We start from the raw sequence: 27,951 nt of genomic DNA on the forward strand, positions 1-27,951 counted from the left end.
TGAGGCCTCGCTCGCCCCCGTCTGTTTGTCCTGATCGCATCGAGCTTTTTCTCCGGAACGGTCTCCAACTACCCTTTGACCATCGACCACCGTGCGGCCATGATCCATGGTGCCGCCACGCCTCCTGCACTCCGGCGTCCGCGGGGTCCGGCCGTCTCGAGATCCGCCGCTACCTGCGTTTTGTTTACGCGATGCCCCCCCCCCCCCCCCCCCCCCCCCGGAGCGGAACGAGGAACGCCGCTACCGCAACAGCAGGACCCTGTAGCTGGAACCTGGAGCCCCGGATCGGAAAAATGCGTTCGTGTGTTACTGCCACCTTCCATGCCATGGTCCAGAGTCAGATCACACGGTGCACACAGGTTACAGATTTACAGTTACAGGTACCACCGACGGGTGAAATTATACGTGCGCGTGCATGTGACCGCGATGCCGGAAGGCTTTCGACGCACGGAGAGGGCTCATCTCGGCCAGGGGCAGGGCAGGGAGCCGCAGAAATTGTTGGTGTCATGCCCAGGCCTTTGCCCAACAGAGGGACAAGCGATGCTGCCGCCTGGTACGAGCACACAATGATCACGCGCTGCGCATGGCGCCGACGGCGTGGTTAACCATTTGACTGTGGCGAGTGATTTCGCTGCCGGCGCTGGCGTTGAGATTCCAGACAGACCGACTCGATCCTCCCAACCCAGCCTCCAGGCTCTCCGGAGGAAGGAACAGCTAGCGCGGGGGACGACTCGCTCGGTTCCGCCCAACAGGCCAACACGCAGGCACGGCAAAGGCTGCCAGACCTAACGACCAGCAGCCCACACGGCCACACCCGGCCACGCCGCCACGTGACTACTGGGCGACGGGCAATCTGGGAGGCAGGTGCCCGTGGCGGCAAGCGGCATGACCTCCGCTTCCGTAGCTCTTGCTTCGTCGCTGGCTCGCTGCGCAACGGCAACGGTCAAGCGAGCCCGGGGCAGGCAGTGCGGCGGGGTGAGTGACGCCAACGTCAACGGTCTTCCGAGGCCCGAGGCGCGAGGGGCTCTTCGGTCATTTCAGCTTGCCGCAGTAGTGCAGTGTTGCGCTGCGACGACGTCCGCGGCCGCACATGGGGTGGTGCCGTGGTGGGAAAACCGTGGGATGGGGCGAGTCGAGGGCAGCGGCAAAGAGGCCCGGAGTGAAAGAAGGAATGCCGATGGGCGATGGGCCATTGGTCACGCTTGCAAATTGCAGCTTACTTTACTCCAAGTGCAACTGCGCAAGTGCTTAACCACGCAGGGAAGAGAACTAAACAAACATCCTATTCCTACCTGCACGATCTGGTCGCGGTCTTGAAACGGCCTGCCGCGACAGCACGAGTGGCCGTTCCCGTTTCGCGGTGACGCCCGCCTGTCAGAGACAGAGGGCAAGGAGGGCTCCGCTTCCACTAGCCATCAGCTCTCAAGCACACTGTGACACCTCGACCTCAACAGCACACGCATCTGCGGTTTTCACGGTGCTCTTTCACGGTTTCACTTTCACCTACGGGATACAGCTTTTTTTTTCACTTATATATCAGCCTCCATTATTCCGGTGCCGTAGACCGCTCCTCACTGCCCTGCCGCCCATGCCCGTGTTGCCAATTTGTACAGGCTCTTGCGAAGCCTGGGCCTGGCTGCCCAACAAGCAGAGCACCTCTGGCTCCGTGGTATGGTGAGCTCTGACTGAGAGACTCACTGGGGCTGGGGATTTTCTCGAAGCCATAAAAGAGAGAGACCCAGAAAGAAGCCTACCAAAGTACCACCAGCTCTCGCAGCAGCCGCAGTGCCACCACTCCAGCAAGGGAAGGGCGCAGCGCAGGCGGGGAAGAAGGGGGGTCGAGAGGAACCAACCAACCAACCCAGCCCAGACCCCCAATGGCTTCCCCGCGCTCCCTCGCCCTCTTCCTGCTCTGCATTCTGGCTGCGCCGGCGCCGCCCGTATCAGCCGCATTGCTCTTCGGCGGCGGGAAGTCGGCCGCGGAGGCGGGCCTGGACATGGAGTGGCGGCCGGCCACCGCGACGTGGTACGGCGACGCCGAGGGCGACGGCAGCGACGGTAAGCGCTCAGCTCTCAGCTCAGCTCCACACCAGCACACCACACGCCGGTCTTGGCCTTAGATTTTTTTTTTCTGGGAGCACAAGGACACAGACACACTGACTGACACGCCATTACCATACGAGCAGAACGAGTTCAATTCGTTCGCCGGGTTGATTATGCTGCACTGGCCGTCAGATTAGCATCTGCCGGCAGATTTTTCTTTACCGCGGCTAGAAGCAAAGTTTTTCTTCCGGGGGTAGTTGTAGAAGAAGAATAATTCCTTCCGTTGCGACATTTTTTTTGGCGGGACCTCTGCGGATCCCATGAATCCCGGAGCGAATTTCGGTGGGCCCCGCTCCGGGTCCCGGCACACCTGTCAAGCGGCCAGGCACTCCGCTCGCGCCGCGCTGCCGCCGGCCGCTTCGTCGTCTCCTTGTCCGGCTCCGGCGGCAAAGCTCCTCCCAGCACGACATTGATGCAGCATTGCACTGCCTGGCACAGTCACAGTGGCACGGCCAGTCGCCACGCCACAATAACCGGCTATAGCTTCTAGAAAAAACAGCCGCTATAACATTTAATTTGCTAAAATCGGCTATAGCCCGCTAAACACCATAATGACAGCCTTGCCGCTAAACTTCTTAGCCGGCGATTTAAAACATTGATTCTAGCACAAGTAGAAGAAGTTAATCCGGCGACGGACCAAGACCATGAGCTCGCTGTTATTACTGCTAGCATTTACACCGTCCCAGCTGAGCACTGTGCTGGGGGTAGTACGCCGTGCAGTAGATGACCTTCAGTTTTGTCGTCCTGTTTGTTTGACCCGTCTCGTAACGGAACAGTGCCACACCCGTGAGCCCCGAGACTTGTCCATCACTATCCCACAAGCCTCCGTTTCAACCTGTTCTTTACGGCAACTTGCACCCCGATGCACGGAGTATTTCTCTTCCTTTTTTCAGGCACTGACACTGCGATTAGCTAACCAAACAATGGTAGTTTGCATGGACTGATCTTGTGTTCCGTTCGATGATCCTAAACGGCACCAACCAAAGCATCTGGTTTGTTTTGGCATCTGCAGGCGGCGCGTGCGGGTACGGGACGCTGGTGGACGTGGTGCCAATGAAGGCGCGGGTGGGGTCGGTGAGCCCCGTGCTGTTCAAGGACGGCGAGGGCTGCGGCGCCTGCTACAAGGTCAAGTGCCTGGACCGCGGCATCTGCTCGCGCCGGGCCGTGACGGTCATCGTCACGGACGAGTGCCCCGGCGGCCTCTGCGCGTTCGGCCACACGCACTTCGACCTCAGCGGCGCCGCCTTCAGCAGGATGGCCGTCGCCGGCGCCGGCGGCCGCCTGCGCGACAGGGGACAGCTCAACGTCGTCTACAGGAGGTGAGCCGCGCGGTGCAGCACATTCCCCTGTCTGAATGAATACTTTCATCGGTTCAGAAACAACTGCTGCATTTGCATAACACCGATGACAGTGGACTAAAAACAGTGTCTCGTAAACCGTGATGTCGTGCTGAAAAATGGCCACCTGACGTCTGAAAACATCGCTGGACTGGACGCTGGTGCCATGATTTCCTCGATCTGTAGGAGTAGTACTATGATCCTGAATCCTGATGAGTGATGACGCGCAGTGAATTTAATTGTCCAGGGTTAAATGGGAGGGAATGCAGCCCAGCTGTCTGTCAGTCTCAGGTCTGCGGCCGAGTTAGCATCTAATCATCTTTGAACATCTCCTGATCAATCTCTTCAGAGAGGAAAAGACGACTGATTAAAATTCAGTTAACTAGCAGCGAGATTCCCCGTTTCGTCTTCTTTCAGAATCTGACCGGTGCAGTGTCGTTTGTCTGTGCATATACTCCAGGACTGCCTGCAAGTACGGCGGGAAGAACATCGCATTCCGTGTGAACGAGGGCTCGACCAGCTTCTGGCTCTCGCTGCTCGTCGAGTTCGAGGACGGCGAAGGCGACATTGGATCCATGCAGATAAAGCAGGTAACCAACAGAACCGCCGAATCCTCCTATGACATTTCCCTCCTCCGGATTCAGACTTTCAGACCTCACCACCCTAGCGACGCTTCTTTGCATCTTCTCTTTCTTGCACGGCCCTTTCGCAACAAAGCGATTAGGAAAAGGAGGCTATCTCTTGTCCTTAACAACCTTTAATGCTTGATCGGGAAGGAAAAAAAAACAACCTTTAGTGCTAGGGCCATTCCTCGAGATGCACCGGGACAAGAGAGGGCCGCACAGCCCACAGCGGCATTGCCTTAACCGAGCATGCTGGACACGCGCGTGCTGCAATTGCTTGCCTTTAGTACTCTGGCTAGCATTGCCGCTGTTGTTTGGCCTCTACCCTGTCCTTGTAGTTGCAGATCGATGGACCTGAAGAAGTGAGGCCAAAAGACCTGGCAGTTAAAAATCTCTTCCGTTGTTTACCCAATCTAAGGTTACACACAACCAAAGGGCAGCACCTTATCCCGATCAAGGGAAACAAGGCACGCGTGGCCTGGCATGAAGGCGCTCTAGTGCTTTTCTACTTTCTTGCTCTGTCTACCACTACAAAGAAACCCCTAGTCAATGCTTTGCACAAAGGTATACGCACAGCACACACACGCATGATCGTCTCCCTCCGAATGATTCCCGTTCTGAATGTGTTGGAAAAGCAGCATCGCATTATTCAAAAAAAAAAAAAAGCAGCATCGCCTGAACCCTAGCCGCCAATGTCCCCACGATGCTGTTTCTTCAGCTCGGCCTCCCTGCTTAAGACGACGACCAGCATCAAAGACTACAGTCTGATGGCCCCTCATGCCTGCTTTGCCTTTCGCATTGCACTAGTGAGTGCTTTCACGGTAGTTGTTAAGTGAAGGCCTGACAGCCATCCTGAGCCCTTGTGGCGCGCTCGTGGGTTGTGGGCTCGTCGTGTGACCTAGTGGGCTGGGGAATCCAACGATGCCATGGAATCCCATGCAACCGCGCTATTGCTTTTTGTTGCCTTGCAAAGCGATGCTGCTGTGCTTTGCCTAGTGCTAGTGGTGGGTTAACAGTAACAACTCGAGCTGAATAATGCAGAGATAGTTACAGCTACAGAGCTGCTGACCGACTGCTCTCCCATTCCATCCTGCTAATTCGCCATGCTTTGCGCCCTTGCAGGCCAACTCGGTGGAGTGGCTGGACATGAAGCACGTGTGGGGGGCCACGTGGTGCCTGGTGCGGGGCCCGCTGGTGGGGCCCTTCTCCGTGAGGCTGACCACGCTGTCCGCCAAGAAGACGCTCACGGCCCGGGACGTCATCCCCAGGAACTGGGCGCCCAAGGCCACCTACACCTCGCGCCTCAACTTCGAGCCGTCCCTCTAGAAAAAGAGGAGCCGGAGGGGGCGCGGCGCCCCGGGGCCCACGTTTTACCGGCCCCGGACACTGCCATGTGGGTCCGCAAAGGCTGGTGGCCCACTTGGCAGGCAGCCAGGCAGGAACCCTCTGCCTATTCCTACTGGATGGATCGGCAGACTGTTTTTTTTTCTGTATTCGGGCAGCTTGGCCTAATCGTAGTATAGCTAGCTAGTGTGTGCTGATGCTTATGCATCAGAGATTCAGAGTATCAGACGTGTGTGTGGTGCTAGACTGCTAGTAATTTTGGTTGTGAGCAGAGAGTTCAGGAGCTGGCCCAGGTACCAACCAACCAAGCAGCCGCCGTCTCCAAAGGAGATCGAGAGCGTTCGCTGCTTGAGGCCAGGAATCCGATGGGGAAGCTGGTCGGACTCGGACCGTGTGAGGGTTTTGGATCCCCTCCTGGGTCGTGGTCGTGGCGTCCTGTTCGTCCGTGTCGTGCGCGCGCTTGTTCTGGTGTTTCTGTTTTGTGTTTTGCCGGATTGAAATGCAGGGTTCGTGTCTTCGTGACAATGTCAGGAGTAAGGGTGGGAATGTGAAAATGGTTATTCGAATTTTTTGCATTCGTATCCGTACCCGCACCTAATATGGATATACGTATCCGTTTGTAATGTGGTACTAAAGTGGATATATTTGAATTCGTTTTTCCTCATTTTTCTCTATCCGATTCCACATCCGTATTCGACAATATCCGCAACATCCGTATTCGAATAAGAATGAGCACATAGAAAATTATTAAAAATTATATATATAACTAATGATTAGTGATGTATTAGTTTTAGTATTAATAATAATGTATTTAGTGGAATTATTTAAGAGTGATCATGAATAAATGACATGTGCTACTAGGTTTAATATTTCTAATGATATATAAAGATTAAGTTTAATTAATTTCAATTTAATTAACTATATTTTGATATGGATAATTATATTAATTTTAATTTACTTTGGTTTATCCACTTATTGATAAAATTATAAATATACTTTATTCCATTTATTCTTTATAACTATTAATATTTCCATTAAAATATTTATTCATTTGCATTTTATATCTTTATATTATTAACTATTTAAATATTTATGGATAAATATGTTTTGATGAGATGTCTTTTTCTTAACTATAACAATTACATACTTTAATCCTTATTGTATAATGACTTAGCGATACCTTCGAAATACGTTATAATGAATAAAACAAACAAATATAACTATGTTCCAAATTAAGTAAATATCCGAATCCGTATCCGAATTCGAGACATCCGTTTTGTATCGTATCCGACAACATCCGAATCCATATCCGTATCCAAGTTAAAATATGGTAAAAAATGCTATCCGAATCCGATTCCATACGTATCCGATCCGATTCCATCCTTAGTCAGGAGTCAGGATCTTACTTGTCCTCAATGAGGAATGCGTGTGGGGGTTTTGAGTCTTTCAAATTCTCTTATGTAACTCGCTCTTGTAATGAGGTGGCTCATACGATAGCTAAGCAGGTCACGGGCATGACGAGGCTTGGTTGGTGGTCATGTGTGCCAGCCTGTGTCATGAACCTGGTGACCCGAGAATGTAACTCTGTTCCCAATGAACGAATGCCAGACTGTTGGTCTGTCCATTCTTTTGCTGCCATGCCAGTCAAAGACAGTTTTCGGCCGATGTGATTGTTTGTTCAGGGCTGTACATAACAATGCATGCGTGAAGATGGAAAGAGATATCCACTGGTAATGCTGGCGGTGGCAGTGATGATGCACCTGGTCAATGTCAGGAAAGTACAAGTATCCAACGGCAACTCCGTCTCGCGTACAAGGGCGAGGATCAGGGGTGCCCGGGTGGCAATGACAAGTGAGGTTGGCTCTGTTTCTCTTAAAAAAAACTTGTTTGGGCCGCAAGACATATTTATGTGAGGACTATATGTAATTTCAATATTTAAGCATGTCTGCAGCTTCTAAAATGATCGCACATGTTGTCATTCTGAAAATCGCCAACGTTGGTTAACAAAATAGAAGGACGTAGATGTTTCGGGACTCAAAGTGAATTTACTAATATACTTTTTTTAATTTTGTGGGTTGTATAGTTAAGTCAGTTTGGCAAAATTTGATAGTGCAAGGAAAAAGCTATCTCACCCTCGAGCGTTTGAGGGGCCTTCAACACTCGATTTTTCATCGTTTGATACTGCATTGGACTGCTTCGTCTCGAACTCCGGCACAGTGAGGTTAACCAAGCCCAATAAGGGGCCGTTTGTTTTCTGAGGTTTTTCTTTAAGTCCTTGTCACATCAATTTTTTTTTACTATTTAGGAGTATCAAATAAAATCTGTTTATAAATTTTTTTGACGGATGAGTGCTAATTCGTGAGACGAATCTAGTGAGTTTAATTAATCCATAATTCACTACAGTGATGCTACAGCAACCATCGGCTGATTATGAATTAGTATACCTCATTAGAGTCGTCTCGTAGTTTAGCCTCATAGTTCTGCAATTAGTTTTGTAATTAGACTCATATTTCTAAATATTAAAATTATTTTTGACGTGACATGGTCTAAAATTTAGTTCCCGGATCCAAACAACTTCTAAGTTGATAAACAAACCCAGCCATTTGTAATGGAAAATGGTGAAAGTAGTGCTGGAAAAAATCTGACTAACCAGAAATCGAAAATGATCTCTGTTTCGGCGTTTCTAGACATAAATAACATTTCTTTTAAAAAAATCTTTGAGCGCGTATTGCAAATTGCAATAAGCATGAAATAGTTAAGTCGGAAAAAAATGTAAATTCCTGGACTAACGAGAATTGTTAAAAATGATATCGTTTCCTACTGATGATGAAATAGTTGATGTGGTGCTGTCCACAGGGCCCGGTGACTTGTACGATTTTTCCTTTTTTTTTCTTCCTAGGCCTCACATGGCCCATTTTGTAGAGCCGACCTCACCACCTATCTCAGGCCCAAAGCCCCAAAGCACCCCTGAGCCACGGTTATCGCAGTCAATGACATAGCGACCCCTAAAGTGCCAGCTTGACATCACCCACGACCCGCGTCACGTTCTCTTCCAGCCAGGGCACGTTCCTGCTCGTCGTCGCCCCCCGGATTCCCTTCCCTGCAATAGACAAATCTCCCACCCTCCGCCGCTGCACGGCTCCGCCCATAGCCGGCCGGGAGTGGGAGATACTTCCATCAAGGATAGCACACAGGATTTTTGTTCAAAAAAAAAAAAAGGATAGCACACAGGATTCGCGCCGCCCGTGGGAAAAGGAGGCGACGAGTCCACCCACCCGCATTCGGGCTCGGGCGCCACCCCGCGCACACAGGATTGCCGCTGCGCCCGCGGACCGCCGTCCACTCGCGGGGCCAGAGGGAGGGAGGGGCGGAGCGATGGGCGCGGGGGTGGAGGCGGACGAAGGGGTGATGGCGACGGACTTCTTCTGGTCGTACACGGACGAGCCGCACGCGTCGCGCCGCCGGGAGATCCTGGCCAAGTACCCGCAGATCAAGGAGCTCTTCGGCCCGGATCCGTGGGCCTTCCTCAAGGTGCCGTCATCTGCCTCTTTTTTTTTTTTTTGCCCGGCTCTGTGCCGTCCTGGCGTCCTCCTTGTGTGCTGCAATGAGGAATTGGGGATTGAGCTTGCCGGAGAGTGCAATTCATATTGTTTTTTCCCCCTACGATGCTTGGCTTTTGCGGTGAAGTGTAAGCTGGGTCTGGGTAGCCTTAAAGCCGAGATCTCTCTAATTGACGTACCTGAATAAATCAGTAGGGGAATTAGTTTGGCGGTGTTCAGCTTCTAGTGCTTACGTTACTAGAGTTATTCTCAGGAATCTCAACTGTGACAAAGTGATTGCAGTTATGCTTTTTAAAGGAAAGGTTGCAGCCAAACTTGTTTTGATTTTCCCATTTTCTTTTGTTAATTGCTTGTTTATGTAACAGTTAACTTGTTACCCTTGTCTTCAACCTGAAAATTTAATGCGCTTGGAAACTGTTAAACTTGGGAATTATGGTGCAAAACGGAATAACTAGTAGTAATTAAGCAATACTACATTTAAAGCGGGAGCTTCTTCCATTAAGCTTTCTTATCCAGCCATAACAAGCTTAATAGAATTTGTTTAGGCGCCATAAGCTGGCCTGACATTTCTTCAAAATAAATTAAGCTGGCCTGACATTTCTTCAAAATAAATTAAGCTGGCCTGACATTTCTGCCCAACAGTTCTTGTTGGTCCTGGATCAGTTCCACGCTTCCACCAGTAACTTTCAAGCCTGAAATGGTAGTTGCTTCTTCCGGTTGGCTTCCGTGCACTTTAAAGGCATGGAATAAAGCCTGTGCTGTTAATTAAAGATTATGACAATAATGACATCAGGACCAACTAACAAATGATAAGATTCATTGTGTCAAGCTCCTCCTGTGACTCTAACCTCTGCTTAGTATAGTTTCACACTTTCAATCCAGTTGCTTCTTCTTTTTTACTTATTTGATTTGAATGTGGGTGCCAGGAAGGAAATTAGCCCTAACTACTTTCTCCTCGAAGGATAAGCCCCAAATCACTTTGCCCGTCGATATATCTGCCTGTTAAGCCTGCTGCATGTTCTGTTTTGCATGAACAATTTGGGATGGTAATTCTTAAACCAATCCTAAGATGCAAACATATCTTGGTGGTGTCTCAGTGAGACTGACAACAACAATAGGAAGCATTTAAGAAAAGTATATTTCTTTTTTTTTCCTGTACAGAAGGTCATTTGCGTGAAACACAAATCCACTAAGACATCTTTGCTACTATTGAACATGATAGAATTCTCGGATGATCTATATCTATAGATTTCAATACAATCTGAATTTATAAGCACAGACACGAACTCACTGAAGTTACAGTGCCCTGCACCATTGCTCTGCAGCTGTTTGAAACAGAGTATCCTTGTTTTCTCTCCTTGCTAGGATTCATATGCAAAACTGGTATCTAAGCATATATCCCTTTCACCAACAGCTGTTGTGCTGACCATTGAACTCTGGCAACAGAAACGAGCAACTTGTAACAGCCACAGTTTCATGACCTGTTTGAAAAATCAGGGGACCTGTCATCCTCTCCATAAGTGGTACTAGCTTGGTTTGTTTTTTGTTGTGCTGTAAGTTGTTCGTGCATACCTGTATGAATATAGGAAATTTGGCATTCGGTTTCATTAGTAAGATATTACTGCAAAATGTAGACCCTTTTTCATTGAGTTTTACTACTACTGTTTTCTGACAGCAGTGCCAACTTTATCTGCAGATTGCTGTGATTGTTTCACTTCAGCTGTGGACTGCTACATTCCTCCGTGATGCCAGCTGGTTGAAGCTCCTGACAGTTGCCTACTTCTTCGGCTCCTTCCTGAACCACAACCTGTTCCTTGCTATCCATGAGCTGAGCCACAACCTCGCCTTCACGACCCCGTCCCTGAATCGCTGGCTAGGCATCTTTGCAAACCTCCCCATCGGTGTCCCCATGTCCATAACCTTCCAAAAGTACCACCTGGAGCACCACCGGTTCCAAGGCGTGGACGGCATCGACATGGACATCCCCAGCCAGGCAGAGGCGCACGCCGTGAAGAACGCCATCAGCAAGTCCGTGTGGGTGGTGCTCCAGCTCTTCTTCTACGCGCTGAGGCCGCTGTTCCTGAAGCCGAAGCCCCCAGGCCTGTGGGAGTTCACCAACCTCGCCATCCAGGTCGCGCTGGACGCCGGCCTGGTCTACCTCCACGGCTGGAGGTCGCTGGCCTACCTGATACTCTCGACGTTCGTCGGCGGCGGGATGCACCCCATGGCGGGCCACTTCATCTCGGAGCACTACGTGTTCAGCCCCGACCAGGAGACCTACTCCTACTACGGCCCCCTGAACCTGATGACCTGGCACGTGGGGTACCACAACGAGCACCACGACTTCCCGAGGATCCCCGGCACGAGGCTGCACAAGGTGAAGGAGATCGCGCCGGAGTACTACGAGAGCCTGAGGTCGTACAGGTCGTGGAGCCAGGTGATCTACATGTACATCATGGACCAGACAGTCGGGCCGTTCAGCCGGATGAAGAGGAAGGCGCCGAAGAAAGACTCGTAGTTGATGGACCTCCTCCTGCCTGCGGGTGGAATTTTTTTTGTGTGTCGTCTATGAACTCTATTAGAGATGTTTCTGTTGGTGTAAACCTGACGATCCGTTGGAACTGCGTGCTATCACAAGTTTTGCGAGTAATTTTTACACGTTCCAGAGGTATACTTTCCATTATGTGTCACTTGGTGTATGGTGAATTAGAAATGGCCACGGTTCTTTAAAACCTGATGCATCGTGCGCTACTTTCCCCTCGCCCGCTCCGTGAGTTGCGAATTTGCGATCCTGCGACACTGATCGCGGCTGCTGGCAGTGCAACCAACGTTTTTTTTAAGGCACCGCACAAGATAGTGCGAGCTTTTTTTTTTTGAAAATTAGAGTTTCTATTGATATAGCAGAAAAAATATAAGACTACAATCCTGGAAGACCATAGTCAGAAAAAAGAAAAGAAATGAAAGTGCGGGGAACTCCAAGACTCAACTCTTCCAGTTAGATTGGGGCATCAACACAGGAAACTCGATATCTCAACTCTCACCCGGTTGGATTGGGGCATCGACACGGTTAAACACTCAAAACTGAAGGGCCACAGAGGCCGAGTAAGCCAAGTCAGCACAGTTACCAACCTTGTCCTGCCCAGGATGTCGCCGTCGAAACACGATCCCGCGTTGATAGAAAGTCGGAAAAAAACATGCCGCATCACACCGAGGAGGCCACCGTCATGCAACATGTCGCCATAATGCCTTTGCCCCACCATACAGCATCCGACAGAGTAAAACTACCAAATCCGGACCTCTCGCAGTGCAACCAACGTTGAACTATTCCTGAGGGCCAAAGGTATTGGGTGCCCACGTTCTGACGGTGGGTGATGAAGAGTTCGAATTGCTCATCAAAACTTGACAAAGATGTACACATGTAGACTTTCTGGAGTTCAGATTTGGAATAATTTGATGACACTTGTAAAGGAACATGTTGTGAAGATTCATCATTGAGCTGGATGCAAGTACAGTAAACATGTTGTAAAGGTTCACCATGCGATTAATTAGATGCAAGTACAGTTGCAGCCACTGCAGTTTAAAATGTAAGAAATACATCCATCACACCGTTCTGAATCGTAATGTCATTGTCTGTGATTAAACATTGTTAAAGCTCTTTTCACAAAGAGAAAGGGGTGGCTCTTCCTACTGTCCTTTGTGTGATCCAGGAAAGATAAGTGATCATCTAAGATGTGCGTCTGTCGCCTCCTCGCCCTATCTGAGGTGTTAATTTCTTTCTTAAAGCTTTTGAGGTTTTCATCAATTGGATTGGATGCAAGCCCAGTTGCAGGGTTGCAATAGGAACTGCCCGAAATACATTCACCAGGCGGTTCCAAATCGTATCATCGTTGTTCCTGCTTACACACTCTACTGTCCTGGCTGCCATACAGGGTTCGCGGCGTTCAAGCCTCGCAGATTTTGTTGTCTCGAGCCAAAAACTTGCCATTCGACAGTCCTGCCAAACCAGCGTAGCCAAACAAGACAGGCGCACGACGCAGCAGCCATGCCGTTGCGCCGAGGTACCTCCCTCCTTCGCCAGTGTGTTCCTTGGAGAGTGGATTGCGTCACCAGGAAGAAACCTAACCGCACGGGCCACTAGATCCGCCGAAAGTCTCGCATGACCGGTGTACGCGCTTCCTTCAGTCTCAACAAAAGAAGCATAAGATTTTCGTCGAAAAAAAGGAATTTTGCCAAAAAAAAACCAAAGAATCATCGGCAGCCGGAGCGTTGCCTTTCCGATCTCCTAACCGAACTCCGAAAGCAGGGCCTCCAAACTCCAGCCACGCGCCGGGCCCACATGTCAGTAAGCAATCATTAGCACCTCATTAGAAGCGACTGGCTAGCTAATAATCTAGAGATATCTCTAGGCTGCCTATATGATTCAAAACGTCAACCGCCGGCCGCTTCCTTGAACGCCGACGCGGCCACACAACTCATTTTCAAAGCTTTACAGATCGGCTCCGAGCTCGCGTCCACACCACACCACGCGGCGGCTACTTTTATATCCTCCTCCTCTCGACCTCTCCTCCCCCTCCACACGCCTTCGCGACAAGTCGGCAACCGCCGCATCCCATTTTTTCCTTCCTGGCCTCCCGTCGTCTTCTTCCTCCACGAGACGCAGCCAGCGGCGTCGACCAAGGAGATGGGCGGGTTCGACCAGCAGGTCAAGAAGCGGACCAAGGAGCTGAAGCACCTCAAGGACAAGGCGATGAGGGGCATCAAGGTGGCCGGCGAGTCGTGCAAGAAGGCGTGGAACAAGGTCAGGAGCAGCATCAAGCGCTAGGCGTTTGGGTTTCGACTACAGCAGCGTGCTTTTCTGAGTTTTCGTTGTGATTTTGGTATTGTTGGATCTATTTTATTCGAACAACTTGATGTAAAAATTCGTATGTGTGTGTAGCGTATGGCTAGTATTTATCTTTTGCTTGTCCCATGCGTGTGTTCTTCGTGCTATTCTTCGTTGGCAGACTTTGTAGTTGGCCGTAGATGACAGATCTGTTGCTGCGAAGTTTTCAGAGAATTTCAACGTCTTGCAAAAGAACAGCCATAGCCACGTAGCTGTCGATGGTCCTCACACCTGATCATCGTTTTGATTGAAGCTTCCATCTCCCACCACAACTATCAAGGCTCTCAATCGTGATGTCCATCTATCTCATCAGAGAAATCAGTTAAAGTAATTACCACCGGTGTTAGTCGCTAGCCTGCTCCTTAACCTACAGGGTTTAAACGAACCGAACTAAGATCTGTCACGACCCACGGCTGCTCCAAATCATGTAGCGGTGTATCTCCCATCGCCTGAACAACAAAGCGCGTGGCTGAAAATGCCCCTCAAGGTTTCAAAAAAAAAAAGTCCCTATGGCCTCAAGTGGCACAAGTCTCTCCAGTCCAAGAATAAGATTGCTCCAGCCCCAACAAGGGACAATCGATCAATCCAGTTAGCCTATTTTAGAATGCCTTTTAGAGTGGTACAGCACTAAAGAATTTCTCTTTCGGCCATTGAATAAGAGAGTATTCAACAGCTTTAGAGGAAACGATTCGGTTGCCGCAATTCTCATTTTTCATTTTTCATCAAGAAACAAAATGGCAGTCCAGACGGATCCTAATTCATGCTGACAGCTGGGTTCACGTCGGCTGCTCGTGTAGAACGACCAAGCTCAAGCTGACTCGACAGCCGGGTGTAAGAATAATAATGCAACACGAGGGCACGCAGCATGTGAAGGACGACGAGGGTAGCTGCAACAGCATGTGAAGCAACCTATAACAAACATGAAATCCCAGCACGCAAGGCTAGACCATGTGAAAACTGGCAGTATCTCGAATTCAAAATTCTGCTGATACAAATACAGCAACCGACACGCTAACTGCATAAGAAACTTGGGTAAAAAAACAGCAGTTCAATATGCTATTGCTAGGTATGCTCACCCTACAGGTCCACGAGGAACAACTGCAGGGAATTAGGCTCTCCACAGGGCGACTACTGCAAAGGGGCATCAGGATCCAATCTTTTTTGGATTGCAGCTGCAGCCTGATAATGAAAAATGATTTGCTTAAGGTTATAGGAGTATATGTTAACCCATCATATCTGGCTTGCAAGTTGAGAACGAAAGAACGTACCTGAAAATTGCCCAACCTGTATTGATAGTTCATTTCCTCACGTAGACGGGCCTGCTCCTTCATATCTTGAGCCTAAGAGCAGGTAAAACACACAAGATGAATATAACTTAATTCGCTTTCAGTTACTATACCATAATCCTACTGTAATATTTCCACAACCATACCCTGTTAGGGATATTAACGGAAAAATCATGAGATGTAGTAAATAAAACATGGATTGAATAAGAAAAGCAAATAAATGGGTGCAGCCTTGGAACCGAGTGTTCAAACAATAAGGTCAAAAGCAATAATTGTCGCTAAATTTGTTTCAGGTAAGGAATGGACATATATAGGTCCTAGGAGACTATGATACAATGAAATATCCTAGAAGGTAGCAAAATTGTACACAATGGACTGCACACCTGTGCAATCAACTTGGTTGATTGGACAGAAGTGTAGATGTCAACTACAAAGGTCTTCATATACTTATTCAGAGAAAGAGCTGTTATGTGCAGACAAGCTATTTGTTCGCTTCAATCACATAGTGCATGCTCTATAGTCTATCCATTTTGCATATCACTTCCCATTATAAATAGTTAATATTCTCTTTGAGCAAAATAATGCATGACATTATAACAGCTGTTTCTAAGCCATATCCATTTCATGCTGGAGCATGATCTTAAACTAGTAGCAAAACCCTACATGAACATTATAGTATTTAATTGATGTTTCAAAGATAAATCAAGGCTGACAAAAGGAACACAAAATTAATCTAACCAGTCCTGCTTGCATGGAGCGTTTTAAAGCTTCCACTTCTTCCTCCTTTCGTCGTTCACGTTCCTTCAATAGTTCCAATCTGCATGATTTTTTTAAACAAGTTAAAAAGGAACTACTCAACATATAATAAACTCCAAATCCAATTAAAATACAAGGGTTTCATAATATTCCCTTCATTGAACATGCAAAAAGTATGTGAAAAGATAACAGCTCACAAACTGATAATCGGTGTTCCATGTTTCAGAAATAAGTATAAAGATAACATTGTAGAAATAAACAACAAAACAAATTCATGTTAGCATACCGTCGTTGCTCCTCATCATTAAATACTGTACGTTCTGTCACTGAGGTCTTTAAACCCTTCCTTTTCTCTTTCTCCATTGCTTTGCGATGATAAGCATCTAAATTATAATATCTGAAAGATAGCATAAAGAGATAAATGATAAATCCCTATTTTGAACCTATCATCTATTTCAAAGTTATACGCAGAAGACGGAAGGCATTACTTTTTTGATGGGAAAGTGGCTGTATTGTGATCCTCCATGAATCTGAGATAAAACCATATGTTAAACATCATTGGAAAATCAAGTATACAGTAAGAAATATTTTTCTTGGTACATCAGAGGGTCACGAAATTATTCAAGCAACTTCATAACAGTAGAATAACTTACTCCTTAAACATTTGTTTCTCTTCCCAGTTTGACAGTGCTTCCAAATTAACCTGGGGCCACATTAACAAGAAAACTAAATTGAACAACCGGATTATTTTGGTCTTAAATTTTAAGATAGACCTCGATCCCTGCCTCACCGTGTATCGACATGTGCAGAACAATATAAAAGAAACATACCTGCTTGACTTCTGATAACCATGCAGTGAACTCTGGTCGCTTGCTCCTACAAAATATGTTGCACACTTAATTTATAGAAATGTGGTAGAAATAATTTGGTACTTCGTATCCAATTATCTAGTGTGATAGTGTCTAAGTTCATCTCATTTTGTCATAGATACGACATGATGTTGGATTAAACTAGCAAAGTCCCATATAACATGTACTCAGCACTTAGCAGTAGTATAAAACTGTTTATAAGTAAATTGGATATGTGGATGCATAAAATATTTCTCAAATTTTCTACTTGCACCATTCCTATGAATTATGAGGGATGAACTAAAATCTGCTTCAAAGCTATTAGAATAGCAGCTTTATAAACTCGAAAGATACTAACGATCATTCCAGTAACATAATTATCTTCACTTTCAGTAAGCCTCAACATTTGCATATTTCAGATTGAGCTATACAATGCCGCACAAACAACAAAGTGCACCCGAAAAATTCGATGCAAATTCATAGCGTGATATGCCAAACCCTGAAGTTTCGAATTAAGGCACTCACCACATATCGACCTCACGGATGATACCATACTTCCCCCACGAGTTGGTCACGGCGCCCTTCTTCACCAAATCCTTCTTCTCTTCCTTCCTCTTCTTCTTCTTCTCCTTCCTCCTCCTCTCCCTCTCTTTTTCCTTCTCCTTCCTCTTCCGCCTCTCCTTCTCCTTCCTCCTCCGCCTCCTCTCCTCCTCCTCCCTCTCCTTCCTCCTCTTCCGACGCCGCCTCCGCCTCTCCTCCTCCGAATCCAACTCCGACTCGCCCTCTGACTCCGCGCTGGACCCCGAGTACGACGACTCGGACTCGGACTCCGACGACGAGCCCGTGCTCTCGCTGCGGCTCCGGCGCCGCCGCTCCTTCTCCTTCCTTCGCCGCTTCCGCCGCTCGCTAGAGTCCTCACCGGAGCTCTCGCTTCCCTCCTCCTCTTCCCGCCGCTTCGACTTGCCGCGGTGGCTCCGGTCCCGGCTTCCCTTCGAGTGCCCCTCCCTACCAGCTTCTACCGACTTGCTGCCGCTGCGCGCCTCCTCCTCCTCCTCCCCATCGCCTCGACCATCACGAGCCGAGCCGCTCTGGTCCTTTGCCATGGAGTCGCCTGACTAGGGTTTCGCGTCGCAGGATCGAGAAGGGAGGGGAGGTGGCGAGGGCGAGACAGATCGGCTCGCGAGAGAGCCGCGAGTGGTGTCCGCCTGGGAGTGGCCTTGAGAGAGGAGAGAGAGGACGAAGTGGCCTTGGTGGCGTTCGCCTAATTTCCCTGGACCTCACTGACAGGTGGGTCCAGTTTTATCAAACTGTGGTGGCCCCATATTCGTTCTCTGTTGCCTGTGTACACGTCTCCCACCTTCGCGACCCGTCTCCTCCCTCTCGCGCTCGCGCCCACCTCGCCGCCCGATCCGACGCGCCGGCGTGGCGCCGCCCGCCGCCGATCCAGCGCGACGCAGTCGGCCCTTCCTGCCGCCCCCTGCACTTGCGGCTCATAAGCGCGCCAGCGGCGCATCTGGCAGGCTCACGAGCGCCCGTGGATCTGACCGGAGGCGGCGGCGGCTGCTACTGCCTCCGCGATGTCGAGGGTTCGGGACAGGACGGAGGACTTCAAAGAGGCCCTCCGCGTCGCCGCGCTCTCCCATGGCTACACGGAGGTAAGCTCCAACCGAGCCTCAACATCCCCCTTCCCCTCAGCGTACGGACGGAAGCCGAACGGCCCCCAATTCGTCACGCTCCGTTGTGTTGCTGTGCAGGCCCAGATGGCCGCGCTCATGTCGTCTTTCATCATCCGGAAGCCGCCCCCCAAGTCTCCATTCACCAATGCGGCGATCAAGACGGTAGGAGTCTGCGGTGGATGTGTTCCTGTGTTGTTGCGTGTGGGGAGCCAGGTTGCGAGAGTGATTGATGATGGGCTGTGTTGAATTGTAGCTTGAGAGTATCAGGGAACTCGAGAGGTTCATAGTGAAGCACAGGAGGGACTATGTGGACCTGCATCGCACTACAGAGCGAGAGAGGGACAACATCGAGCATGAAGTAAGTTGCACTTTCACACGGTGTGTGGTTGTTCGTTTTGATTTGCTATTTCCTTTCCGATGGTTATGCATGTAAGAAATCTTAAATGTGTGTACTCTGCAACCAATATATGCTTAATGTCCATGAGTGATTTCCTGTGCCCATAAAAAAACTTAGTTAGTTGGTTGTTTGACAAAACAAGAGATACATGTTGCTGTACTATGTAGTGTTCCTTTTTCGTAAGATATATACTTGCTTGCCAAGTATTATTTTCCTAACTGTACAAATCTAGTCTCGGGTTACAGTTATTGAAGAACGTAGCCCTGAAACAATGTTGAAGAACATGCATATGCACAATGACTTATCCTCTTTGATGCTTCACATTCAGTTTGGGTAGCTTGTGCATCTTTCTCTTCATTCTGTTAATCTATGTTTGGATATAGTGATGAGGCATTCCTCGAGTATGCACCATGTTGACAATTTATATTCATTCTGATACAGTGTATTGATCATTATTGATTCACGCAATATTAAGCTGTTGCTTTCCGTTCTCAATTTAGTAGCTATGTCTAATTACTCATTGTATATTAGGTTGGTGTTTTTGTAAAAGCATGCAAGGAACAGATTGATATCCTAAAGAACAGGATCCATGAAGAAGAGAAGAGTGGAAGTGCAAAGACATGGCTTGGCACTAGGGATGAGAGTTCCCGGTTGGACTTGATAGCTCATCAGCATGGTGTGGTATGATTATTTTATTTGCCATTGATGTTAAAAGTTTTGAATGCTCTACTGGGTTAATTTGTTTCTGGGGAAGTATACGATAGAGAAATAGGTACGAGAAGGAAATATTTTTGGGTAGCTTACTGGTCTGAATGTTTACTGTTCAGAGGATTGGACCAAGTGATTTCTTAGTATTACTTGTTACATTGCTATGCTTATAATGACAAAAGATGACATTGCTACACTTATGATGACCAAGAATTTCCTTTCATTGGAGCCAACTTGTTTAATAGATCAAGTCGTCCTGTGGATTGATTGTTTGAACATTTCTTTTCAAAATATTTTATATGGGTACATATTCTACTAGTTGGTAGCAGGCTATCAAACCTCCACTGGTTGATAGCATTTGTAGAATTATGCTGTGTAATTTTAGAGGACAGATTGCCCTGTTGCATCAAGTGAATTTGAATAACATTTAGTTTGTTTGTTCAGTGCTGCATCAAGTGCATCATTCAGGCAAACACATGTATGTGTTTTTTTCTTTGTTTTTTTCTTTATATTCATATTGTAAGTAGCAGTTAAACATCAGTTTAAGGCTTTTTATGTCCAGCTAGAGTTAACTATTTGTTTTGTGTACAATGCTAACAGGTTTTAATTTTGAGTGAGCGTCTCCACTCGGTAACTGCACAGTTTGATCGGCTTCGGTCCATGCGTTTTCAAGACGCTATTAATAGAGCAATGCCAAGGAAGAAGATTCAGAAGAAACCAGAAATCAAACCTGATGAACCATCCAAGTCCAATCTTGTTCTAAAATCTGATGTATCAAAAATTGGAGATCAGGAAGTATCTGCTGCACCCATGAGAGTTCAAGAACTATTGGATGATGAAACAAGAGCTCTCCAGGTAATATACGGATGGTATACAAATTATGCGTTAGTGAAAAACTTGGCTATTTTACATCCTGAAACTCTTCTTAGGTGGAGTTGACAAGTCTTCTTGACGCTGTCCAAGAAACGGAGACAAAGATGATGGAAATGTCAGCACTTAATCATCTTATGTCAACGCATGTTCTACAACAAACTCAACAGATCCAATATTTATATGACCAGGTGTGTGATTCATCTGAGCTTGCTTATTTGTACTACCAGTTTATATGTTTAGAGTACCATTCCTAGGTATTTTGCTGTAAGATATATACTTGTTGACTGGTTAACTGTTAACTATAACATAGTTCAGATAGGCACTAATGAAACCTGATTAATATATTTATGGTTCCATGGAACATCCTTTGTTCTCAGGCTGTTGAAGCTACGAATAACGTGGAGCGCGGGAACAAGGAACTATCCCAGGCTATTCAGCGGAACAGCAGCAGTAGAACCTTTCTCCTCCTCTTTTTCTTTGTTCTCACTTTCTCCGTTCTTTTTCTTGACTGGTATAACAACTGAATTGGTGCATGAAGACATTGTAATTGTTTTGTTTATTCCAAATGACCAAATTACCAAAACCACATGTCTCTCTAAAAGTCTAAATGTGACCTTTTAGGCACTGTATTACTTTCCAACCCTTTTGTTCACTGCGCTCGCTATCTGAATATGCTGGGATTTTTAGTTTTATTTCACGTATGCAAATGTACTAAAGAAGTAAAGATGCAGTGGCACTGTGCTTTGTGTGTTTAAATTCTGTCGTACTAAAGATGGCGTTTGGAGCTTTCAATCACTTGTAGAGACGAAAGACAAGGTCCGACGTCTCAACAGCTTGGATGTGCAGTGTACCTTAGTAATCAAGTGATATGTCTCCTTCGCTCTTCCTGTTAACTTTGAAGCAAACAATAGTTGCTTCGGTCTGCCTCAGATGCTTGCATAACGTACAGAACAAAAAATGCATCTGATTGTGAAATTGCAATCTGCATATCGAGATACATTTTGGAATAGGGGGGTACAGTGGACACGGGACAGACATTGGTAGCCAAACATCATTTTTGATTTATATACAGATCCAATTGCCCTTGGCAGTGACACCAACCAATGAACAACATGATGAGTAGGCAACCTAACCAGCCGATGGTGACAGGCCGGCCAGGCAAGCAAGAAAGAAGCAACAGCTCCTGACATCAAGACGAGAAGTATGAAATCTGCATTTTACCTCCATGTCTCATCATAATACAACTCTATTATCAGCATGCTTACGCACATGCTTATCGACAACCCATTACCCTCTTCACTATACGCATCATCCATTAGTATCCCCTCTCCCACTTTCGATATCTACAGAGAGGTGCACAGGGCACAGTCTTGTCTCAGAACAAGAGCAAGCACAGCACCACAAACACGAAGAGGAAGAACCAGATCTGGTGGAGGGACCTCTCAATCTCCATCTGATGCCGCCTCAGCCTGGGGTTCACGTTCTGTGCCGCGACATGGTAAGGGCTTGTATAGTACAAGCTTGCTGGCAGCTGGCCACCGAGCACCAACGGGAGCACAGCCTCTGCCATCCCTCCGAGCACCCCTCCGGCAGTTGAGTGGATCAAGCCACGTCCTAGTGGTGCCGGAGGGTAGATGAAGTCGAACCCAGTGGAACTGGGATGGTAGTGTGCGTGCCGCAATGGCTGATGCGGAGGGTTGGTTTCCATGCTCTGGTGGTGCTGCTGGTCATTGACGTTGCTCTGTGTGTTATGATGCTCAACAGTCTCCCGGTGCACCGTGGGACGGTGCGGGATGGACATGCCGTTCAGCGATTTCTTTGAGCTCCCTCCACGGCCATACAGTGGTACTAGTGTATCCGGGGAGAGTGTTGCCTTACATACGGGGCACTGCCGCCTTGCTGAACTGCTGTTGTCACTGGCAGTTGACTCCACCCCAGGGCGCAGCCACTCATAGATGCAAGGCCAGCAGTAAAGGTGACCACAGAGGGTAACCACAGGTTCTGCTGCAAAATCAAGGCAGATGTTGCAGTCGAAGCATCCACTTCCCATTGTTGCAGGCATGTCCCCACTTGCTTTCTTCACTGCCTCAACATCAGCCACCAAAGGCTGGCTATTGATAGCAGCCATGCAAGGCTGATCCATTCTCCCAGCTTCCATGAAAAGTGTTTTTGATTCAGTTGCTGACACTACTGCAGCAGAAAAATTAAATAAACAGGTCAGTAAGAATGCATACGATTGATAAAGCAACATAGAAATTGGACCATAGTTTAATTGTACAAAATGTTAAGGGAGTCTAAGCATGGAAACATTCATAATGCGCAGACGCCTACTTAACCATGCTTAAGGACTGTAGAAATTAAAGAAATAAGATTGGAAGCAACGAAGCAAACCGCATGGCAATCTCTATCTTATCTTGAAAAGAAACATGGCAATCTATAGTTTTAAGATATGTGCAATTCTGCAACAGACGTGGAGCTAGGTGTACAGACAAAAGACAAAAATTAAACTAAACAAAGGGGTGCATGTGACAACTGAAGCAAATGTTAGGTAAATCTCCAAAGCATGTTAAGGATCATCTTTCCTAGTAGCACGAGTCAGTAGTCATGGATTCTCAAATATTATAGTACTGGGGACTAGATCTGCTGAACTTTGTTTCTATCCCCTTTGTTATGGTTATCCCCGTGCTACTTTGTGTTCCATTGACATGTTATCCATGAAGATATTTATCAGAAGTTAGGAAACTTATGTCAGCAAGGAAATGAAACTGCTTGCTTTATCTCCAATGTGCGTGCAACAACAAAATATTGACTCAGGGTCTTGGCCCCATGTTCAATGCAAGTGCCATCATTGCCAGCTCGAAATTGCCTTGGGAAGAAAATAGAGAAAAAAAAAGTTTTAAAGGCCGCCCTGCAGCTCGCAAATGTAGACTTTGACAAGGCTGCCAGTGGCAGGTCCTGAGCAGATTAACGCTGATCCTAACAAATTATATATTCAGAGAAGGGACAGGGAAGAAATATATATATGCTTGCAGTGACAAATTGTTGTTTTATTTTTTTGTGGTTGTGGAGCTTCTTCCAATGAACATCATTGAAAAACAAGAATAAATGGGAATACTGATGTGGACTGCAACAATGATGGAATAGCTACAACACTTGGCATATTCAATGGATCCAAACACACCGAAAAGATGATCACTTAACATATTTAGTGACCAACAAAAAGTAAGAATAACCCAGTGATAATTGCACCCACTGTATCAGGATCAGGAAACAAAGAATGGCATTCCCAACAGCTTCCTGGAAATTTCTTGATCACTCTGGCCCCATATGTACCACTAAAATTATTTTTATACTGGTAAAGCTTCAGCAAGTCTTTCTAAGTTAAAAAACGCCCTAATTATATCAAGTACCTACAGATGAGGCTCAAAGAATATCATCTCCCTACAGTTTTAGTTTTGGTATGATGGGCTGATGACTAGCGTAATAGATTTAGGCAGTAAGAATTGATACTGAAGGTGAAGGCTGTGCTCGATCAAAAGAAGCTGTGAAACTCCAGAAATAAACAACATGCTAAGTTTAACACATATCAGGTGCCATCCTACAGATTTTAAGCACATTTCCTCGGCAATTGATCTAATTTAGGCGTCCCAGCAAAGCAGCAAATCAGGTGCTATCCACATTAGTTAGAACCAAGAACAAAGAACCGTCGTGTACCTCCCTCTCCATTCTATAACACAGAACGATCAATTCACAACACGCAGTGACAATTCGCATGGGTACTAGGTCGCAAAAACAATCACATGGGCACTAAACATACGCACCTACAAGAGCAATTTCTTCAGGCCCAGGTATTAAATACAATCACCAAACAAATTTGCAAATTGACGCTGCTCTCTCACCCCAGGAACAAGGGGCAGACAAAAACATTATGTGAGAAAAAAATAAATAAACAGGGCTAGGCACTACAGCAGCAGCAAACCAATCCGCCACACCCACAGGCTGGGCGGATCGGAGAGTCCGTCCCGGAAAGGAAGGTTGAGATTTGATTTCTGTCTTCGAATACAAGAAAGGGCGAGACCGGAACGAAACTAACTCCTCGGAGCAGCCCAACAAATCATTACCAAATAAAGAAGGAACAACCCGTGCAAGCAAGAGACAGGGGGTCCTTACCAGCAGCGAAGGACGAAATCAATCCGAGCTCGGGTGGATCTGCCGCCCGCCCGCGCAAGTCCAGCACCACCAGCGAGGATAATAACGATGCCAACGACGCCGCCGCCGACGACGACTGGGAAGCAAGGAATTCGACGCGACGCGCCTCGGTGGACGAGAGGCCAGGAGATGGGTTCCGCGGCGCGGTCGTTCGAAGCGGGGAGGAGGATGTGGCGGCCCGGCAGGCGGCGAGGTCAATTTGGGTGTGATAAGGAGGAAGGTGGGAGGAGGAGCAGGGGCGATGATGAGAAGAGACGACCGAGTTCAGGAGGCGGAGGGGCTCCGTCAGGGATATATAATGAGGGTGTTGGGGAATCGGAATTCGGTGGGGGAATAGACGGTGGGACGGTGGTTTTAAAACTAGGGTTTTTTTATGATGCCATTACAATTTGCTAACTTCTGAAATATGACATTACAATTTACCTATTTTGAAACATGCCATTATAATTTTTCGTTTCTTTGAATCGTGCCATTTTATACGTCTTTGATGCCCTTGGACCCACTTGCAGACCCCCGTATTTTCATATGGCCCAAAATACCCCTGCTGCTTCTCTCTCTACACTCACTGACGTGTGGGGCCCACACGTCAGCTTCTCCTTCAATCTCCTTCCTCCTTCAACCTTCTCCTCTCCATGGGCTGCTCACCTCTGCACCCCCACGCCACGAGCGCCGCCGGCATGCTCCCCCGCCGGGAGAGCCCCCTCCCCCCGCGGCCGAGCCCCTCCCCCGCTTGGCCTTGCGCGGGCATGCTGTCACCGGCGCCCCTCGCGCGGGCACACCGCCGCCGCGCCCCTAGGCGAGCTCGCATCCCCTGCTCCGTCCGCATGCCGCTCTCGCCGCCGCCGCTCCGCTGAGGGCATGGAGTGGGGAGGCGGTTCCCCTGCGCTTCGGCTCGCCGCTGCCCTGCACGCCAGCCATGGCCCCGCACGGTCGCCGCTGCTACCGCCTGCCCTGCGCCACGCCGCGCGGCCGTCCCGAGCGCTCCTCCATGCCGCTCAGAGCGCCGCCGCTAGTGCACCTCCGCGTTGCTGCGGGGCCATCCGGAGCAGGGGAGGGGGTGCCCGGCCCGCCGCGCGCTTGGCCGCCGCCGCGAGCTCCGCCGCTTGGCCTGCCGCGAGCTCCGCCGCGCGCTCCGCCGTGCAGGCTGCCACACGCTCCGCCCACGGCCGAAGCAGGGGAGGGCCGCGCCCGCTCGGCCTGCTCGCCCGCCTACGGAGCTCGCCCGTCCGGTGCGGGATGCGGGGTAGTGAGGCGGCGGGGGATGCAGGGGTGTGGGCGGCGGGGGATGCTAGGGAGGAGGCGCGCCGGCGGAGGGGAGCAAGTGGAGGGGGGCGCGCCGGCGGAGGGGAGCCAGCGGAGGGGATGCAGGAAGAAGAAGCACCGAAGGTTGAAGAAGAAGCTGACGTGTGGGCCCCACACGTCAGTGAGTGTTGGGAGAGAAGCAACATGGGTATTTTGGGCCATACAAAAATACGGGGGCCTGCAAGTGGGTCCAAGGACATCAAAGACGTATAAAATGGCACGATTGAAAGAAACGAAAAATTGTAATGGCAGATTTTAAAATAGGTGAATTGTAATGGCATATCTCAGAAGTTAGCAAATTGTAATGACATGGATAAAAAAACCCTTAAAACTAATCGGTCGCCCGCCTCCGGGTGATCCGTGCGCTGCGAAACTGATTGAGCACCCGTGCGCTGTGATAAAAGCGTGTCTTATTTTTGAGAACATTTAAGGCAGATCTCGCTCGTCAGGGTATGCTGCGCGAGCTCAGCTTACGGCACGGCATCTGTGCTCGCTCACTGCTTGGCTACGACGGCCGATGAAGCTATACCCTGGCCGTGTGATGCCGAGTGCAGCGTACATCTTACACCGCCCACGTCGCCACGGCATTTGTTCGGCTCCAGTGCGTGCCTTGTTGCTTTCTGTGGAGGGGAGTCTTTTTGTCCTGTGATGCTGTTGTTGTTATCAAAAGTCCTTTTCTGCCTTTTAGTGAAGGACAGAGCTCCTGTCAGCTTGTTTAAAAATAAAGTCATTGCGTGCAATGTACATCTTGCTTGGTAAGCTAAGCTCGATCCACAGACTTCGTTCTTGATACGGTGCATAGCTAATACCATAATCCCACAGAGCTAATCAATCCTGTACATGTCCCGGAATTCAGTAAGAGCGGAGGTACGAGTTTTTTTTTTTTTTTGGATAGTAGAGCGGAGGTACGAGTTACCAGCCCAGCTGGCTGGCTCGTGAGAATTCGTCGTGGTAGTCACTAGTCAGAAGCGATCACACCGGCATGCCCGGCCGTGGTCCATGGTCCCCGGCCGTACTCGTCGGATGGAAATAAGGCCTATCCGTTGCCCGACTGCTGCCACGCCGGACTCCGGAGTCGGGTCGCTTTTTCGAGCGCTGCGCGACACGGAAGTGAAGAAGATGCCCCGGCCCTCCCGGCGGCTAGTGTGTGTGCTGCGCACTGCACTTGCGCTGAGGCGGCTCCCACCGCCTCCTGGCCTCTCGCAATCACTGACCCCGTCCGCTATCTTGGCTTGAGATCGCGTGCGTGAGAGAAATAATCATATCAAAATATGATTTGCAGATTTTGGTTGCCATTATCGGTGGCATACCTTAATCTATAAAAATATCTGTGGCATAGGATCATGCCCCGTATTCAGTCACTCTGTTCGGCAGCTCCAGCAGCCTCCATCCCAACATTATTTTTCTCTCACACCGCTCTAACACCAGCTTTCTGTCACCAACTAGCTAACAATATTTTTTCTCACACCACTCCAGTCACCTGCTCTAGCTCCAGCCCAACAAACAGAGGGACTGAGTGAGTACGGGCAATGCAATCATGTCACCCCCTCCTGTTGCTCGTTAACTTCTTTTTTTTTTTGAACTTAAATCCATCCTCCTATAAGTGACGGATTGAATTAGGCTAGGACCACACCGCATTCTGCCCCGCTGAGGAGCTACAACCTTGTGAACCCGGATATTTGTACCCAAAAAATGCTACCATATTAAAATCGATGGCTCATATCAGCCGCTAGGAGCCTGCAACTCAATCCGATGGCTACGGACGACAGGCTTCAACGAAGCCTCGCCTTCCGCCGCGCATGCCCGCTACGGCAACCGCCAAGCCGCCGGGGTTCGAATCTAGACGCGGGCGAACAAAAAAAACCACCCCACTCGACGCCTCCTCTCCCAGCCTCTCCTGCTGCCTCCTCTCCACGCCTCCGCGCACACATCCACCGTCGCCGCTTCCCCTCAGCAGCGGCGGCGCGGCCGACTGCCAGATGGGTGCAGGCAGAGTCGGAGGGGCCGCTGCTGGGCGTCGCGAGGCCGCGGCGAGGCGAGCCGGAGG

The 27,951-nt window shown here is 48.7% G+C and overlaps 5 protein-coding genes across 7 annotated transcripts; 3 read left to right on the forward strand and 2 right to left on the reverse strand.

Annotated features, from left to right (window-relative positions):
• The first annotated feature begins 1,564 nt into the window (after nucleotides 1-1,564).
• Nucleotides 1,565-6,005, forward strand: LOC120642528 (expansin-B17). Of its 2 annotated transcripts, XM_039919097.1 has the most exons (5): nucleotides 1,565-1,946; nucleotides 1,977-2,058; nucleotides 3,116-3,422; nucleotides 3,901-4,030; nucleotides 5,186-6,005. In XM_039919097.1, exons 1-5 carry the CDS (start codon nucleotides 1,878-1,880, stop codon nucleotides 5,387-5,389), a joined length of 792 nt encoding a protein of 263 aa, XP_039775031.1. In that variant the 5' UTR covers nucleotides 1,565-1,877; the 3' UTR covers nucleotides 5,390-6,005. The 2 variants fall into 2 exon arrangements, with proteins under 2 accessions (XP_039775031.1, XP_039775030.1); XM_039919096.1 differs by having other exon boundaries at nucleotides 1,566-2,058.
• Nucleotides 6,006-8,446: 2,441 nt separating this feature from the next.
• Nucleotides 8,447-11,650, forward strand: LOC120642503 (sphingolipid delta(4)-desaturase DES1-like). Its single transcript, XM_039919062.1, has 2 exons — nucleotides 8,447-8,938; nucleotides 10,664-11,650. The coding sequence occupies exons 1-2, from the start codon at nucleotides 8,783-8,785 to the stop codon at nucleotides 11,483-11,485; spliced, it is 978 nt and encodes a 325-aa protein (XP_039774996.1). The 5' UTR covers nucleotides 8,447-8,782; the 3' UTR covers nucleotides 11,486-11,650.
• A 3,083-nt stretch (nucleotides 11,651-14,733) lies between these two features.
• On the reverse strand, nucleotides 14,734-17,972 carry LOC120642494 (vicilin-like seed storage protein At2g18540). The gene is made up of 8 exons (XM_039919051.1): nucleotides 17,265-17,972; nucleotides 16,722-16,767; nucleotides 16,545-16,594; nucleotides 16,380-16,421; nucleotides 16,178-16,288; nucleotides 15,874-15,952; nucleotides 15,118-15,189; nucleotides 14,734-15,028 (listed from the first exon to the last, which is right to left on the reverse strand). The coding sequence occupies exons 1-8, from the start codon at nucleotides 17,840-17,842 to the stop codon at nucleotides 14,978-14,980; spliced, it is 1,029 nt and encodes a 342-aa protein (XP_039774985.1). The 5' UTR covers nucleotides 17,843-17,972; the 3' UTR covers nucleotides 14,734-14,977.
• A 97-nt stretch (nucleotides 17,973-18,069) lies between these two features.
• Nucleotides 18,070-21,085, forward strand: LOC120642506 (syntaxin-81-like). Its single transcript, XM_039919066.1, has 7 exons — nucleotides 18,070-18,394; nucleotides 18,494-18,577; nucleotides 18,669-18,773; nucleotides 19,344-19,493; nucleotides 20,121-20,375; nucleotides 20,450-20,581; nucleotides 20,771-21,085. The coding sequence occupies exons 1-7, from the start codon at nucleotides 18,317-18,319 to the stop codon at nucleotides 20,915-20,917; spliced, it is 951 nt and encodes a 316-aa protein (XP_039775000.1). The 5' UTR covers nucleotides 18,070-18,316; the 3' UTR covers nucleotides 20,918-21,085.
• Nucleotides 21,086-21,430: 345 nt separating this feature from the next.
• On the reverse strand, nucleotides 21,431-24,890 carry LOC120642534 (E3 ubiquitin-protein ligase RMA1H1-like). 2 transcript variants are annotated; one of them, XM_039919107.1, is made up of 3 exons: nucleotides 24,676-24,890; nucleotides 24,564-24,639; nucleotides 21,431-22,583 (listed from the first exon to the last, which is right to left on the reverse strand). In XM_039919107.1, the coding sequence occupies exon 3, from the start codon at nucleotides 22,549-22,551 to the stop codon at nucleotides 21,769-21,771; it is 783 nt and encodes a 260-aa protein (XP_039775041.1). In that variant the 5' UTR covers nucleotides 22,552-22,583; nucleotides 24,564-24,639; nucleotides 24,676-24,890; the 3' UTR covers nucleotides 21,431-21,768. The 2 variants fall into 2 exon arrangements, with proteins under 2 accessions (XP_039775041.1, XP_039775040.1); XM_039919106.1 differs by having other exon boundaries at nucleotides 24,564-24,889.
• Nucleotides 24,891-27,951: the final 3,061 nt, after the last annotated feature.

Source organism: Panicum virgatum, chromosome 7K, assembly GCF_016808335.1.
Source record: "Panicum virgatum strain AP13 chromosome 7K, P.virgatum_v5, whole genome shotgun sequence".
NCBI lineage: Eukaryota > Viridiplantae > Streptophyta > Magnoliopsida > Poales > Poaceae > Panicum > Panicum virgatum.